The sequence below is a fragment of the Ursus maritimus genome, unplaced genomic scaffold, assembly GCF_017311325.1.
Source record: "Ursus maritimus isolate PB19 unplaced genomic scaffold, ASM1731132v1 scaffold_2, whole genome shotgun sequence".
NCBI lineage: Eukaryota > Metazoa > Chordata > Mammalia > Carnivora > Ursidae > Ursus > Ursus maritimus.
The window spans coordinates 96,842,372-96,859,381 of NW_024424452.1; the positions used below are offsets into that span (position 1 = coordinate 96,842,372).

The following is a 17,010-nucleotide window of genomic DNA, read 5'->3' on the forward strand; positions in this document are numbered from 1 at the left end:
TCTGCACACTCACAACCATAAGCCCACATGCCACGCACACACCATACACATTCACACACTCACAACCATATGCCACACATTCACACATCACATCACACACATTCACCCATCAGCCACACATCACATAACCACACCTCACATGTCACACACACATTGTTATGCCACACATCACACACTCACACACTAACATGTCACACATGACATGTTCCCATGCCATTCCTCACACTGTCCCACATGGTGCGTATTTCACACACAGTCACATATCACGGTCATATATTGCTCATCACACACACTGCACACCCATATTTACACACTGACAACCACACAACACATACTCGCATACTACACATTCACACACACACACTCTGACACCCAGCGTCACACACATGTCACATTCACTCATTTATTCTCTCTCTCTCCAAGGCAGTTCCACACCCTGAGCCCAGCAAATGGCAGAGCCCCAGCCGTGGGACAGCTGTGGGGAATTGGGAAGAGCCCTCCAAGTAAGGAAGGGTGGAGGCTGACCAGAACCAAGACGTCTGGTGGTCGCTCACTCTAACCAGACGCCTCAGGCCTGCCCCCTGCCACCTTGGCCCAGTTTGTGGTTGGAGGAAATTAGAATAGCAGCAGGCTGCCCACCCCCACACCCATTTCCTCTGCACCTGCTCTGAGCCTCACATGCGACTTCTACTGCGGATGTTGTCTTTTTGCGTTTTGGAGAGCATGTGAAAAATCTGGTGTGTGGGGGCCAGTGGGGAGCAATGTGCATAGGACCACTGAGAAGCCTTCCCAGAAAGGGGGTAGAAATGGCCTCAGTCCTCCATGTAGCCATCAGGAATGAAGCCCTGGGGATCCCCTCCTAAGGAACAGCCCCATACATCTCCACAACAAAAGGCTCTTCAGCCATCTCTATGACCATGGCTTCTGCTTGGTCTCATGAAAGCCCTGTGATGTACACAGAGCAGGAACTATCCTTATTTATCAATGAGAAAACTGAGGCCCAAAGCTAGCAAGCACCAAGCCGGGACCAGAACCCACATCTTCTGACTGGAGCCCAAAGCTCTTTCTGTGATACCTCATGACTGAGGGCCTCAGCATTTCTTTCTTCTCCATCAGCCACTGGACCTCCCCCCATGGTCCTTCAGGGGCTTGAAGGCTAGCTCTGCCAGGCTGTGTGACATCATCTTCTGGCTTGCACCTGTGGTCACTGAGAGGTGACCTGGGCCCCTGCCAGAAGGAAACACCTTTAGGGGCATAGCTGGGAGAAATGAGGGGTGGTTGATACGAGGTGCTCATATCAAGTGGGGCTAATTAGGACTCCAGGAACAATGACCTGCTGGTGGGGGGAGGTGCCAGGCTCATCTAGTCCCACCTTCATTTTCTAGATAAAGAGATCTAGGTTTAGAGAAAGGGAGTGAATTCCTCAAAACCTATGGTTAGTAGTCCCATATAGTAGTGCTCAAAATAACTTATCAAATAAATTCAAGGGCTAAAACCAGCATCTTCTGACATCAGGCCTAAGCTTCTAACCACACGGTCTTCTCCAGATAGAGAAAATTGATGATAAGCCTCTTTTGTCCTGAAGACAGGGATAAAGCAAGTGCCTCTGACTCAGAAAGAATATACATAAAGCATGGAGGACCCTTCAAGAAAAAGTGCCCAAGGCAGAGAAATATCATGCCTGTTTCTAATAGTTTTTAGGTGCTGCCTAGAAGCCCTTTGAACCCCGGTGACCCATTCGCACTCAACATAACATGTTTTCTTAATTCCTAGCTTCCGCTGTGGTTTGCTGGTATTTTCTTTTTTAGTCTAAAACTAGTTAGCAAACAAGACAAGTTGCCATTTCCTCATTTTCAAGCCTTGCTCCTCGTGGGGCCAGAAATCTCTTTCAAGCTCCAGATTGTAAAGGTTTCCTGGGTGAGCAGTGGGTCTCTGCTCCAGTTTCCAGGGGCTCTTGGATGGGACCTTGCTCTAGAAGGAGCCATGGACCTCTGGCTTTGGTCACTTTGCTTCCTGCCAGGTAAGTGCCATGGGAAAGCATCCCACACATATTATGAGGTTCGAACTGGCCACAGGTAGGGGAGTTGTGGGCCATCTCTAGCTCTGCTGTTTCTGGATGGATTTAGATGCAGACCAGTGCCTAGGATAAGGATGGAGACCATGTGAAGATTGGGAAACCCTCCCCACTCTCGGCTTGTGCCCCTCTCTCCACTCCAGATACATCTCTTGTGGGGCTCAGGTGTTGACTCATGAGGGCTGAAGGTGTCACCTCTCCTAGACATATTAGCCTGATAATGGGGGATCTTAAAACAAGTGCCTCCAAATTCCTTTCGTCCTACCTCTGCATTCTCTTTCTTTGGGTCTCTTTCACTGCTAATTTTCAACTTCAGCTTTAAATGATGACTCCCTCATCCATTCAGTAACCCTAATCCATTCCCCAAGTTCCACATCTCAATTTACAGCTGCTTTTGGGAACTCTTGTTTCAATATCCCACCAAGATCTGAAATTAAACATGCCTAATACCTTACTTCAGGTTCCTCATTGGTCCCCATCAAACCAGCTAGCTACTCTATCCATTTTAACTTTCTCTGATATCAGCTTCAAAATGCAAATGGTTTTTTAACCACTTCTTCCCATTTATCCCCACCCAGACTTTGACCCAATCAATGGCCAATTCATATAGTTTCTGGACTAGTATTACCAGAATGAGCAGCCATGGCAGTCTCTACTAGAGAGGTAACAGAGGGAATGGAAAGGAAGAGAACACACAGTCATCCCATAACTATCTTTCCCACTTCCTCCAACCTGACCAGCCTGCAGCTCCAGACTACTCTTTCTAATGCTTGACTCTAATCATAGGATCGCCCTTCCCAGCAACCTTCAATGCTCCCACCACCTACAAACTCATCCCCTGGGCTCCCCTTTTACCCTCTGAGCTTACCACACTCCCCTGCACTTCCCTAACCTCCAGCCAAAGAGGACTCCTCCTTGAACATGTGCTAGACATTCTTGCCACCATGTTCTTTCTCATGCCATTCCTTCTCCTAGGAACATCCTTCCTTTCACCTCTACCTTTTATCCTTCAAAGTCCACCTCAGCCTCCACCCCCTTCATACAACACTTTCCAGAGCTCATCTTCTGAATCCCCATAACTGACCTCATTCTGCTTTATATTGTGACTTGGCATATACTCACTTCATTTTGTTTATTTTATTTTTTTCTAAAGATTTTATTTATTTATTTGACAGAGATAGAGACAGCCAGTGAGAGAGGGAACACAAGCAGGGGGAGCGGGAGAGGAAGAAGCAGGCTCATAGCTGAAGAGCCTGATGTGGGGCTCGATCCCATAACGCCGGGATCATGCCCTGAGCAGAAGGCAGGCGCTTAACCGCTGTGCCACCCAGGCGCCCCCATTTTGTTTATTAAATGATAAGCTCTTGAGGCTCAAAATTATTTTTTATTCATATTTGCTTTCTTCCTAATAGCTTGAATATGGAAGAAAGTCAAATATTTATTGAGTTGAAGATTAAAAAGCCCTAAAAGTCTAAGGAAATGCAACTTAATGAAATGTCAGACTCCATGAGAGGTAGTAGGGCTTGTGTGAACCCAGTGGATGGTTAACTAGACTTAGGCCTGAGAGGAGAGAGGGGTTGGGTCAGGATAGAAGATCTCTAGGAGTGAAGGTTACTTAAATTGTACCACTGCAGTCTGTCCTGAGCAATACCACCATTCTAGCCTGGGCCAGAGGGATCCTTGCTCTGGGTCTGGTCCTTCTCCATTTGTGCCTTTCCCCACCGTGTGAGGAGTTCACAGAACCAAGGAGATTGGCCACCTCAAGCCCCCACCCGTGTCCCCTCTTTTAGACCTCAAGTTCCCAGTCCAAATAACTTGGGGCCCACTTTTAATGACTGTGTGAGCCTCTATCCTGGGTCTTCTATCCTAGTGTTCTAATTCTATAAAAGAGTGGCCACAGGTGACAGTTCGGAATGAGATGGGTGGAACTAATACATATAAGCTGGGTTATCTGTCATGTACATACCAGGACACTTATGGTATGGGCAGGAGCCAGGGATGAGAAAAGATGGGAGACGGGGCAGAGGCTAGGAATGTGGGGAACATTCTTCTCACATTGAAATGATTTGGAGTGGACATCTAAAGAGTATGTGAATTTGCCAAGATGGGGTATAGAGCACACTTTATTCAACAGTTCATTAACTTGATTTATAACTTTAAAATACCTAGACATATGAAATATTTGGACCTTTATTTCCACCCCAGGTTGTACAAATGTTGGGGTGGTCCTGGTTCCCAGGAACCAATGCATGGGGCCCAAGCCATAGGCCACGTTGCCTGGAGCCCTAGATGAAGTTCCATAATAAAGCAAGGCAGTATTACATGGTGTAGGCTTTCAAATCTTTTTTTACCTTGACCCCCAAAATAATAATACATACACTTGATGTCGTGACCCAATGCACACACACACATGCACACACGCACCCTTAAAATTTATTCTTGATTTTTAAACATAATATGAGAATGAGTTTTGGACTTCAGTGGTTGGATGGATGTTGGTGCCATCTTCTGAAACAGGAAGAGCTTAGAAGGAATAAGTTTTGGAAGAGAAATCAAGAACTCTCTTTTTGTTGTTGTTTGTCTATTTGTTTTGCCATCGTAAGTTTGAAATACGTCTTAGATATTCAAGTAGAGTCCAAGTGGAGATATCAGAAAGGTGATTCTAGAGCTCAGAGGTATGGACAAGCCTGGAGATGTATGTTCTGCTGAAATCTACATCGAGTTGGCATTATGAGCCTTGGGAGTAAATGAGCTAGTGTGGGGAGAGTAAGCAAAGACCGAGAAGAAAACTGGCCCAAGTTCCAGGTTCTGGGGCAGCCCAGCATTGAGAGGTGGATAGAGAAGGAGAAGAAAGTAAGGGAATTGAAAAGGAGCCATCATTGAGAGAGTGGTGTCAGGGAAGCCACAGGATATAAGCATTTTAAGGTGGGAAGGCTCAGTTCCCTCAAATGCTCCCAAGAGGCAAGTAAATGAAGACAAAGACACCAAATGTAAGGAAATTTGGAGAAAAAAGGAAATTTGGAAAAAAAGAAAATTTTTGTTGACCTTGACCAGATGTTCTAGTGGAATGTTGGAGACAAAATTCTGACAGATGTAGGTGGAAGAGGAAGTGGGAGGCGTGGAAGTGGATTCCATGATTTCTCGTTTGAGAAAGAGAACAGAAGAGGGATGGCCCCTAAAGAGGAGGCAAAAAGTAAATGGAGGGCTTTTTCAACACGGGCAATATCAAAGCAAGTGTGTAAGCCATGGCAATGGCAGCAGAGAAGAGACCAATGGTCCAGGGAGGAGAAAGGGACAGCTGCACCAGAGAAGTTCTAAAGAAGGTGAGCAGGATGAAGTCAGGACACAGGAGGAGGGACTGGCTTTTGGGAGGAGAGTGGACACTCCATTCCTTGTGACAGGACAAAGAGCAGATGTCCAGCCCGGACACACATGTTGGCGTATGTGGAGATGGGAAGTTGAGTTGGATGTTTCTCATCGACGAAAAAATTCACACTCCATCTGACAAACATAAAAATCACAGCCTCTATAAAATACCGATATTAAGCAGGGTGAGTCCTTTAGGCACCTCTTCCACCCCTCCCTTTAGTCCCCAGAATCATTTGGAAATATAGCTATATAGTTCAGAATTGCAAAAATTCAAGGGCACCCAGGATGCTTATTTTAAAATGCAGGTCCACAGCTCCCCCATCCCCAATAGATGTAACCACCATGCCAAAAGGGAAGATCAGATCATCATCAACCTAGTAAGTTCCTCCAACATGAATCTTACACACACTGTGCGTAAGTTCTATTTTTTTAAAAGATTTTATTTATTTATTAGAGAGAGAGAGAACGAGCAGGGGGTGGGTAGAGGCAGAGGGAGAAGACTCCCCACTGAGCAGGAAGCTCGATGCGGGACTCAATCCCAGGACCCTAAGATGATGACCCAAGCTAAAGGCAAACGCTTAACCGGCTGAACCACCCAGGTGCCCTTGTGCCTAAGTTCTAAACCAGGAGGTTATATCAGTCTTTTCTCTCTTTGGGAAATGTGTTTTTCTAAGCCTTGAGTGCGGGTTAGAAGCTATTATGAACTCCAAGGAGAGCTGGGGTCTGGTCATTTCACATTTCACCAACTCGTGCTTCCTTGGGACCAGAGTTCAATGTACCCAGAAGATTTTCTTGTGTTTCATCCATTCAGAGTTTGCACAGTAAGGATGCCTTAGTCTGTTCTGGCTGCCTCAAAAAAATACCACAGACAATGTGACTTAAACAATAGATACTCATTTCTCACAGTCCTGGAAACTAGAAGCCCAAGATCAAAGTGCCGGCAAATATTGCCCTTGGTGGGAGTCCTCTTCCTGCCTTACAGACAGCCACCGTCTCCCTGGGTTCTCAGATGGCTTCTTCTTGTGTCCATGGAGGGAATGAGGACACTAATCCCATTTTGAGGGCTCCACTAACATCATCTAACGCTGATTACTTCCCAAAGACCCCACCTCCTACTACCATCACATTGAAGGTCAGGGCTTCAAACCATGAATTCTAGCAGGACACAAACATGCAGCCCATAACAGAGGATCTGGGTAAGCCAAGACTTTACCAGAAGCTCATCCCTGAGCAGAGTGAGGTCACTGGAGGTGTCTGCATAGGTGATGGCCCCCCTCTGACCACATTGTAGCATCTTGCTCTTGGGAAAGCAGCATTCACTCTCCTTTGTGGCTGGGTTGGTCCAAAAATACTTGTTCACTGGCAGGTGCTGGGCCCCACACACAGGTGCGGGCTGTCTGGTCACACAGGGTAATTCCCCCACCCCCATGATTGGGTCTTTGTCTTTTGAATGGGTCACCCTTCCATTGCCATGTTCCAGTCATGAGACTGCCTCACACACCTCAGTTTCCAGCAGATTGGAAGCAGCATTGGATTACTTGTGTGAGGGTTCCCATGGCAGCTATTATGTGTCTGGCTAGCCCCCCTGCTTCTCCTCACCACATTAGCACCAGCTATGTTCCTACATTTGAACGTGCTCCTGTAAATGATCCCCTCCCAGCCCCTCTTCCCCACCTCACACTCCCATGGTTGTTTCTACCTCTTCACTGTTACCCACACTCTCTCCTCTCTCCGGAACGTCCTCCTCAGCATTCTCTGCTCATCCAGAAACCTCAAGCCCTGCTTCTTTCCTTGACTCTCCTCACGTTACTAAACTCGTTGGACCTCTTCTTAATGTATGGTCAGTGGATGAATTTCAAGAAATTTGTCACCTCCTCTCTGCCCCACGAACATGCCATGTTCTCTCTCCTATCCCAGCCTCTTTGGGGGTCGTACACACTGCCTGGAAGAGTCTTTCCGCCTCCACCCAGTCCCCTGGCCCCACGCCAACACACACATTTCACCCTATGCCCCTCTTCCCAGAAACATGTGGACACTTATTGGGACCCACTTAGTTGATACTTAATCATACTTGGACTTACCCTCTTCTCCAGCTGACTCAACTGCATTAGACCTGTCTTCTCTCAGCCAAAGCATAAGCTTTTTTATTTCAGGGACTCATGAACCATGTATTCCTCCCTGCTTCACACCCTCCCCCTCACACAAACAATGTGCGTACACCTGTGCACAGATGCACGCACACAAACACCCTTGGGTTCCATCTGTGTTCCCTACTTCAGGGAGGATGATCATCATTCTCTAAGCTGCCCTCTACACCCAGCCTCTCAGGTCACAACTGAGACATCACTTCTTTTAGAAGCCCTTCCTCCAACGACACCATCCCTCTACAACAACCTGGGTCTGGTGTCTCAGCTCATTGCCTCCAAGGAATGCTGTGAATCTCTGCCATGGGATTGATTACACTGTGCTGGGGCCATAGTGACTGGCCATTTGTATCACCCACTAAATGAGTCATTCTGTGCATGGAGGGATGCCAGCTACCTTCCTGCCACATGAAAGGCATTTGATAAATGCTTGGGTTTGTGTGTGTGTGTGTTTTAATGATTTAACAAATGAAACCAAGGGTGAACAGTCGTTTTGGCTGAGTGGATCTGAGCAAAACAAAACTAGACAGAAAACCTCTGGCAGCAAAATCACACTGTGCCTCCCAACACCGCCCTGAAGTCATTTAGGCACTATGTGCTGTCTGAGGTCACCATGGCATAGCATCTCTCCTTGGCGTGGGGCAGTAGTTTGACTGTATTCTTAGGGGATTGGTGTCTGGGATCTTATGGGTTTGGGTTTGAATGAGGTTGAGGGTTATGTTAAGGCTTAGGCTGGGAGAGGTCTGGCTGGGGACCAGGCTTGGGCCAAAGGGACCAGGGCGTAGAGCTGGGCTGAGGACATACATAGGGTTAGGGATGAGAGGAGGTGGAGGATGAGGCCAAGACTATAGAGATCAGGAGAGGGCCAAGGCTAAGTGCCGGCTGAGGCTTGGTCTGATGATGGAAATGGGGCTGGAGCTAGGGATGAGTGTGAGGCTGGGCTGGGGCCTGGGTTGGAAATAGGGCTGGAGTTGGGGATGTGCTTGGGAATGAGGCTTCCTCTACATACATTAACTCCCTCTCCCTGCAGTGGCTGGGGCTCTGAGGATCCTCCCAGAAGTAAAGTTGGAGGGAATGCTGGGTGGATCCATTACCATTGAGTGTCCGCTTCCTCAAATGCATGTGAGGCTCTATCTGTGCCGGGAAATGGCCGAGTCTGGAGGATGTGCCACCGTGGTGTCCAACAAGAACTTTGTCAAGGAAGAATACAAGCACCGAGTCACCCTGAAGCCTTGTCCAGATAAGAATCTGTTCCTAGTAGAGGTGACAGAGCTGACCAAGAGTGACAGTGGAGTCTATGCCTGTGGGACAGGCATGAAGACAGACCGAGGCAAGACCCAACTAGTCACCCTGACTGTCTACAGTGGTAGGTGCCCCCAGCTCAGTGCACCCAGCAAATGTCTCCACCCAGGAAGGCTGGGACAACCATCGAACTATAGCAGTCCGCCAGACTCTCGTGCTATTACGATGTTAGCCAGTCCAAAGATAATTGGGATTTGTATAGTTGAAATCTCACAGTCCCCCAAATTTCCTGTCCAAACCATATGAAAGGAACAAGATAAGCACTCTTCTTGTGTTGTACTGTATCCATCCTACCCAAGGCCTGAGGGGAGTGGGGGTTTAACATTGAGGAGAGGCTCTGAGACAGGCGGAAATTAGAAGCAAAAGGACATTACTGTCCTACATAGTTGTCCCATGAGAAATATCAGGGATAACTATAAAGGAAAGACAGTCATTTTTCAAGCCACATTTGTAGGCCAAACTTGGTACTTTATAATCTAATCCTTTCTGTATGTCTTCTCCCGAATCCCACCTTTCTCCATGCCTCCACTGACTTCCTAACTCAAATGCAGCACTAATTCCACAGCCTAGAATCCCAGTGGTGGCTAGTGCAAAGGTTGGTTGAGTGAAGGTGAAAGCGCATTTCTTTCAGGGAAGTCTCCAGCCCATTTCTTTTTCTGCTCTTCCTGGTAGACTCTGCCCTCATCCCCTCATTGCCATATCCACCCTACCTGGGTCAGCTTCAACTCCTACCAACATCCCTTCCCCCGTTCTCAGGCTGCTCTCAGAGCCCACTAATGTATTCCCCTTGCCTCCATAGAGTATGAGCTATTCTGGGAAGAGGAGCCGATGCCTGAGCCTCCACGTTGGCTTCATAAATTTCTGCACATGCCGGTGCCCCCTTGGCTCCAGATGCCTGTGCATGACAGTTCTTTTGAATTCATACCTAAAGGTCAGTTCACCAAAGCTAGGGTAGGAGAGAAAGTGGGAGAGATGATGTGGCATTGTGACAGTGGAGGAGGCGGGATGTGTTCAGTTCATCGAATGGTTGGCGAAACACAGCTGAGTCTCAGATGGGTATTTCCCTGTCTTGGGAGAGGGTACCTCCCTGAGATTAGCGGCCTATGTCCTTCAAGCCCACCCTGAAGTCTTGTCGCTTGGAACTAGTTGCGGGACTTACACATCACCACCAGGTGGCACCACAAGTAATGGAGTTTGTGCTCCATTCACAAAATCTTAGCTCTTTTATGAATGACTTGTGGAAACCAAGACTGGGCAGACCTTTTCCAGCCAGAGGTCCTCAGGCCTCCTGTTCCCCATAGGGCTGTCTACATTTGCTGGAATACAGCTATTTTAACAATTCTATTTTGCAATGAAAAGACTGATGATTATACTAATGGTACCTTTACATTCCTATAACTTTTTCCTGTTTCAAATGCATTTTGACGTGCAATATTTCCATCACATCCTCACATCTATCTTGTGAGGTAGATACATTAATCGAACAATTGTTACACTAGAGGACTTTGCTGGGTTCCAAGAGGGATAGTATAACTCAGTGTACCATATACTCAAGGTTGTGACTGATGGATGTGGGGTGGAGGAGAACAGGCAAGCATAAAGCAGAGTGGGGATGGAACTATAAACAGGGTTTTCTCCATGCTCAGAGGAGGGCAAGCTCTTGTGCCTGGGAAGTCAGAGAAGGCTTCCTGGAGGAAATGGCATTTTGAAGCACATATACATAGAATTTACTAGGTGTAGAGGACATGCTAAGAAGGCATTTCAGGCCATGAGGACTACAAGTGCAGAGTCTAGGTAAAGGGAAAGAGTATGTTTAGGAAAGAGAGGGTGACCCATTCCTGCTGGAGACTACAGTATGTATAGGGAATGTCACTTTTTTCTGCTATCTCCTGCAGTTACCACACCAGCTGAAAGGACTAAGGCCCCTCCAGAAATCCACTCTTCCCCCACCACCCCAACCCCTCACCACCTTCGAGTTTCCAGAGCGTCTTCAGTAGCAGCTGCCAAGTCCCCAACCTTCCTGCCATCCACCACAGCCTCAAAGACCTCAGCTCCGGAGGGGCTGCTTAGGCCCCAGACAGCCAGCTACAACTACCACACCAGGCTTCACAGGCAGAGGTAAGCAGTCTGCACCATCCAGGATGGGCTAGAGGTCAGGCAAAGTAGGCTAGAGTTAGGAGATCCGCTGAACTCTTCCAGCAATATCTGCCAGTGGAGACCCTTCTTGTCTCTAGGCCGCTGTGGACTATACTACCTGTGAGTGTAGCACATTAGCTCATTAGTCCAATGACAAGAATGCACTTGTCCATGTCACAGCAGGAGATCCTGTAGAAATGAGACCCAAATCTTTAAGTCACTGTCAGATCTGCTTTGATGGGGAACTAAATAAGAATAAAATAACTATGAAACTATTAACTATTAAAATTAATTTCATCTGTTTTCTCTTACCTTTTCAATGTGGCTACTAGGAAATTTAAAATTACTGTGACATTGTATTTCTACTGGACAGCGCTGGTCTAGAGGCTGGGGCACTCCCAGGAAAGTGGTGCAATGGACCACTAGGGGGCAGCATTAGAGCAGTCTCTAAAGAAAACCTACAAGAATTGGAATTATTTTTGCCTAAGCAAAGGAAGCATGTTAGTGAGGAAAAGGACCTCCAACATCATTTGGGTTTATAGATGAGGAACTGGGTCATGAAAACTATGTGTTTTCTTTTTTTTTTTTTAAGATTTTATTTATTTATTTGACAGAGATAGAGACAGCCAGCGAGAGAGGGAACACAGCAGGGGAGTGGGAGAGGAAGAAGCAGGCTCCTAGCGGAGGAGCCTGATGTGGGGCTCGATCCCATAACGCCGGGATCACGCCCTGAGCCGAAGGCAGACGCTTAACCGCGGTGCCACCCAGGCGCCCTGAAAACTATGTGTTTTCAAATAGAACCAGGACTCCTGATTCCTCGCTCAATAGACTACACCAGCCTGCCAGTGGAGAAGAATTCAAGTCAATTCAACCAACATTTTCTTTTTCTTTTAAAAGATTTATTTGAGAGAGAGAGAGAGAGCACAAATGGGAGGAGCAAAGAGAGAGGGAGAGAAAATTTCAAGCAGACTCTGTGCTGAGCACTGAGCCATCTGGGGGCTCACTCTCACGTCCCTGAGATCATGACCTGAGCCAAAACCAAGAGTCAGAAGCTTAACTGACTGCGCCACCCAGGTGTCCCTCGACCAACATTTTCTTAGTTTCTACTATCCGCCAGGCATTGTGCTCTGTCCTGAAAATGTAAGAAAGATGAAAACATGCAATATTCAGGTCTTCTTTTACTAATGCAAGTCTGACTGTGATAAGGGTTGTAACCTGTATAAACACAAGAACTGAGGACAGTGAGAAAAAATTGATTCTAGTTTGCCATGATTGCAGAAGAAAAGAGAATGTATTGACCCTTTAAGGAAAGTAAAATTTCAATCTGTAGAGAAAATGGAGGGGAGACCTTCTAAGCAGAGGGCACTCCATGAGAGAAACATCTTTCCCACAGTTATAAGAAACTTAACTTGTTTGGTATTTGCACTAATCTTGTAAAGAAATGAGCTGCAAACAGAAGGGGAACTGACCTTTACTGATTGCTGCTTGGACCAGGTACTTTCACTTCTTTATACCTACAATTTTGTTTCATTCTTGAACAGTTCTGTGAAATAGGCATTACTAAACCCATTTCCCCAGAAATGAGGCATAGCGAGGTTTGGAGACTGATTCAAGATCACACAGCCAGTAGAAAGCTGAACCTGAATTCGGATCCAGTTTTCAGGATTCCGTAGACAAGGCTCCTTGGGGGCGGGGGGTGGTGGGGGAGGATTTTGTTAACAAATGGACAAACCTCTGAGCCATCTCCAAAAAAGTTGGGCCTGGGAGTGCTACCTTAAACCTCCCTCCCTCCCTTCCTCAGATCTCTTCCTTCCCTCTCCCTCTCCTTCCTTCCTCAGAGCCTTCCACCAGGACCCCGTGCCTGGGTTGGAAGACCAAGGATTTCACATCCTGGTCCCGACCACCCTGGCCCTCATCCTGCTGGCACTGCTGGGGCTGTTGATGAAAAGGGTCATTCAAAGGAGGAAAGGTGAGCGGCTGCGGGCTCACGGTGAGGTGAGCTGTGAGAAGGGCCCAGAACATTCAGACTCCACGGGAACCTCCCTCTTACCCCTCCCCCATCAACCCTCCCAAGGGAAACTCAGGAGCTCCAGATGAGCAGACTGGGGCACTAGAAACGTGGGAGGCTGGTCAACCGTCTGGAAATGGGGACGAGGAGGGCGGCCTGGGCCCTTTGGTCTTCGGTGGAGGGCGAGGCTGTGCCTCATACATTCAGAGCATCTCCACTGCAGACCCGGCCACGCCCCGGGGAGAGAGACAGCCTGTAGTTTCCTGGGACCCGAGGGCAGCGACGGTGGCCATGAGCCCCCGACGCCTCTCTCCTCTTTCCCCGCGGCTTTGCCGGGCAGCCCTCTCCAGGCGGGTCCGCGGAGTGGCCGTGAGGATGCGCGCCCTGGAGGCATCCCAGCGGCCTCCGCTGCATCGGCCCCGCGCGTCGCAGCCGCCGCGCATCCAGAACGTCTACAGCGCCTGCCCGCGGCGGGCACGGGCGGCGGACGCTGAGGGTGAGCCGGAGGCTGGGCGAGCCAGGGACTGCGGGCCGGGCCGGAGGGGGCGGGGGCCGGGCCGAGCGGGACCCGTGAGCACGGACACCGAGGCTGCACCCGAGCTCCGCGCCTCCAGGAACGCCCCGCGCCTCCGCTCCCGCTCCGCCTCGCCAAGACTTCCGGCGGGCCAGGGGCGGGCCCAGGGGCAGGCCGGGGGCGGGCCAGGCCGCGGCCACGCCCTCACCTCCGTCTCCCTGTCCCCTTAGGTCAGGCGGAGGTACCTCTCCCAGGCCCCCGAGCGACGGCGCCCTCTGCCGCTCCGCAGGTAAGCTCCGCCCCGCCCCTGATTGGCAGCCGCGTCCTGAAGGGCGGCCCTAGACCTGGGCTGGGCCCGGGGGCGGTTCCTGGAGCTGCCCATTAGCCGGAGGGCAAGGCTTTCCCAGCACCTCCTGGGCCCCGAGTCTGGGAAGAGGTTGTGTCAGTTTCCTCCTTTGAGGGTGTCGGTAGACTGAGTGCCCAACAATTGTGGTAGACTTCGTTACCTGGCTTCTAGCCAAGCATTACCGTGGGATAAATAGGCGCTCATTAGAGGCGATGGATGGCAACTCTACAAACAGAGAAGGACTTTCTTGTGAAAGAACGTCGATTTCCAGGAGGTGTTAAGGCATTGGAAGCTACCCGGCTTTACCTTAATATGAGGGAGAACTTTCTAGTAAACTCTGTAGGATGAGAGGAGGTACTTGCCCATCACTGGCGGTAGTAAGCCTGGCCTAGAGGATGACTTGGCAGACAGATGTCAAGATGTAGATAGGATTCAACGCTTGGGTGAGGAGGATTCCCCTGGAAATCTATGAGTGGACATAGGGAGCTCCTGTGTCTATGGATGGCCATTGGCAGATGGGTTAAAAGTATTTAAACTGTCCATTCATTTTTGTTTATCCAAATTAAGAAGAGAAACTATTTTATTCTCTAAAGTAGCCCACAGTAGTTAAAAACTACTACTACTATTGCCTCAGGAACCAGGAAAAGACTAAGTGTGGTGAATGCTCTTGTTTTAATTAGGGTGTAGACAAAGCTAACGCAACAGACCCTAAACCATAGGGCTCACAAGATGGAAGCCTGTTTTCCTCCCAAGTTAAGGCAGGGAGCCAGGAAGAGGTGGCCAAAGCCATCTGGTCATCCAGGGACTCAGACACCTGTTTTGGAGTCTCTGGAGTCTCACCTGGTCCACCGCCAATGCTTGATCACCAGCACCATGTCTCCATTCCAGCCCATAAGAGAAAGTGAAAGGTGCTTCTTTAAGACCATGACCCTGGGGTTTCACACATACCTCCCAGTCACATCCCACTGGCCATAACTTAGTCATGTAACCACACCTGTCTTCAAGGGAGACTGAGAAATGGAGCCTCTCACTAGGTAATTGTGTGCCTTGCTAAACAGGGACGGTGATACCCAGTAACAAGTGACAGCTCTGCCACAGTCACCTCCAGCTTCTTGACCTTGCCGTTACCCGCCTCTGCTAGAGAAGGTTCATAGTTGTGTAGGAACGGTCCAGCAGCACCATCTACCTTTACACCAGCCCTTTCCTCTTGAACTTTGCTGCTGCCACTCCCACCCTCACCTGAGCCTGTACCTTGCTCAAATCTTACTCTTCGTCCCTGCTTGAAATTCTCATTCCCACCATTAGAGACAAAAATCTTGACCGAACCAGTCCACCACAAGGGGTGTATTGTTAATGGCTCAATATTTTAGCTTTCACAGGGAGCCTCTTGATTTTTCAAGCAGAATAAGTTAATCTTAAATGATGAACTGTAACAAGTAGTAGGAGATATATTTTTGAAGCGAATTGCAGCTCATTCCCTCTCTGGTAAAGTTCACAAAGTAATAGCTCCTTTCCATGACTGAGCACTTCCTGAGTGCCTACTATGTTTGTGGGGCTGGACCTGTAGTTCTCAGCACTTGTATTTCAATAGGTGACTCTCCCTACGGAAGCTTTCTTGGGTAGATGTTATGATAATTGTGCAGTGTTGGAATCATGGCACAGTCCTGTCCTCCCAAGAACTGACCCATTCTGAAGGCGGATGATCCTGAGGTTACTTTCCGGGGAAGAGGAACACCACTGTGCCCAAGTGGCCTACCACCTTCCTCCTCTTCCCTACCCAGCGCCTTCCTGGAATGTACTGTTATGCCACATCGCAGCCTCTCTTAGTCCTTACAGAGGTGCAGGGGATGACTCATGCTGCTTCTGAATATCTCCCTAAGAACATGCATATTTATTCCACAAGTCATACCATCTAATCCCAGAGGGGAAACTCCTCTGGCAGCTGAGTCTCCTTTAGACCCATGCTTAGCCACATGACTTAAGCCTGAGCCTCATTTAAGGCATTTCCTGCCCACGTTAGATCTAAGTGGTTTTCAGTTATCTGGGGTGAGACGCTATCCTGAAACTGCCCAAGGCTGAGCCACTTCTGCGTCTTTGCCTTCTAGAAACCTGCAACCATGCACATACCCGCCATTGCCCACTGTGGAAATTTATCTGGAGAGGTACTAAAATCACCCTACCCAGATCCAGTGATGCTTCTTTGGTTATTCCCAGGTGCCTGAAGCTCTCTGGCTCCATGCCCCATCTCTGAAGACCAGCTGTGAATATGTGAGCCTTTACTACAAGCCTGCTGCCAAAGCGGAGGACACTGATTCAGATGATTATGTCAATATTCCCTGCCTGACTCACCTATCCAGCTGTCCCCCTGGGCCCAGACCTTGGTGCCAATGAGTCCTGTCTAGCTGCTGGTTTCCAATACTTGCTCTGTTTTCAGAGCCCTCATTACCTCCCACGCCAACCTCAAGTCTCATTCCTGTCTCTCTTGAGAATAGCTCAGTAAACCCTCCCAGCTCTTCTTGCACACCTCTGCAGCCCCCTGTGGTTTCAGGTGGGCTCTGGACATGCAGAACATTTGTCCCAGTGCTGCCTGCTTCTTCCCAAGCCATGGGATTTGCAGAGTGTCTTCGATCTTAGGGTCTCCACTGCCCTGGCTCTAGACTCACGGCATCAGGCTGGAGCATAGGCATAGTGTTGCTTCAGGAGACTTCCTCAGGCTTGGGCGTCACACCAATAGAAAGCCCCTAGACCTCATAGTGAAGGCATGCCTCAGTCCTGTGAGTTAGGAAGGAACCAGGAATGAAATGCCCCTGGCAACCTCTTTGCCCTGATCTTGAGGCTGGCTCTTACTAGTGAGCTTCTATTCATCTTGAGTCCTATGGTAAGGACTTTTTTTTTTTTTTGATATGACGAAAGGTTGTAGATTTTCAGAACCATGCTTATTAGTGTTAGTGATTATATAATCCTCCTTACTGTATCCTTCCCTTGATGTACATAAGTACCTTGACCCCAGTGTCTCCCCTCTTTTAAAAATAGGATACTTTGCGTCATCTCTTCATCTCCTTCCATGGCTTAGCAGTGATATTTGTGCACTTAATGTTGGTCTGTTTTGGCCATCCC

At 48.6% G+C, this 17,010-nt stretch overlaps 1 protein-coding gene across 4 annotated transcripts; it reads left to right on the forward strand.

The window, feature by feature from the left end:
• Positions 1–1,814: 1,814 nt before the first annotated feature.
• On the forward strand, positions 1,815–16,414 carry FCMR (Fc fragment of IgM receptor). 4 transcript variants are annotated; one of them, XM_040636402.1, is made up of 8 exons: positions 1,816–2,020; positions 8,618–8,953; positions 9,689–9,820; positions 10,785–11,007; positions 12,864–12,994; positions 13,257–13,529; positions 13,778–13,836; positions 16,108–16,414. In XM_040636402.1, exons 1-8 carry the CDS (start codon positions 1,984–1,986, stop codon positions 16,282–16,284), a joined length of 1,368 nt encoding a protein of 455 aa, XP_040492336.1. In that variant the 5' UTR covers positions 1,816–1,983; the 3' UTR covers positions 16,285–16,414. The 4 variants fall into 4 exon arrangements, with proteins under 4 accessions (XP_040492338.1, XP_040492336.1, XP_040492339.1 ...); XM_040636403.1 differs by having other exon boundaries at positions 1,818–2,020; positions 13,374–13,529; XM_040636404.1 differs by lacking the exon at positions 8,618–8,953 and having other exon boundaries at positions 1,815–2,020.
• Positions 16,415–17,010: the final 596 nt, after the last annotated feature.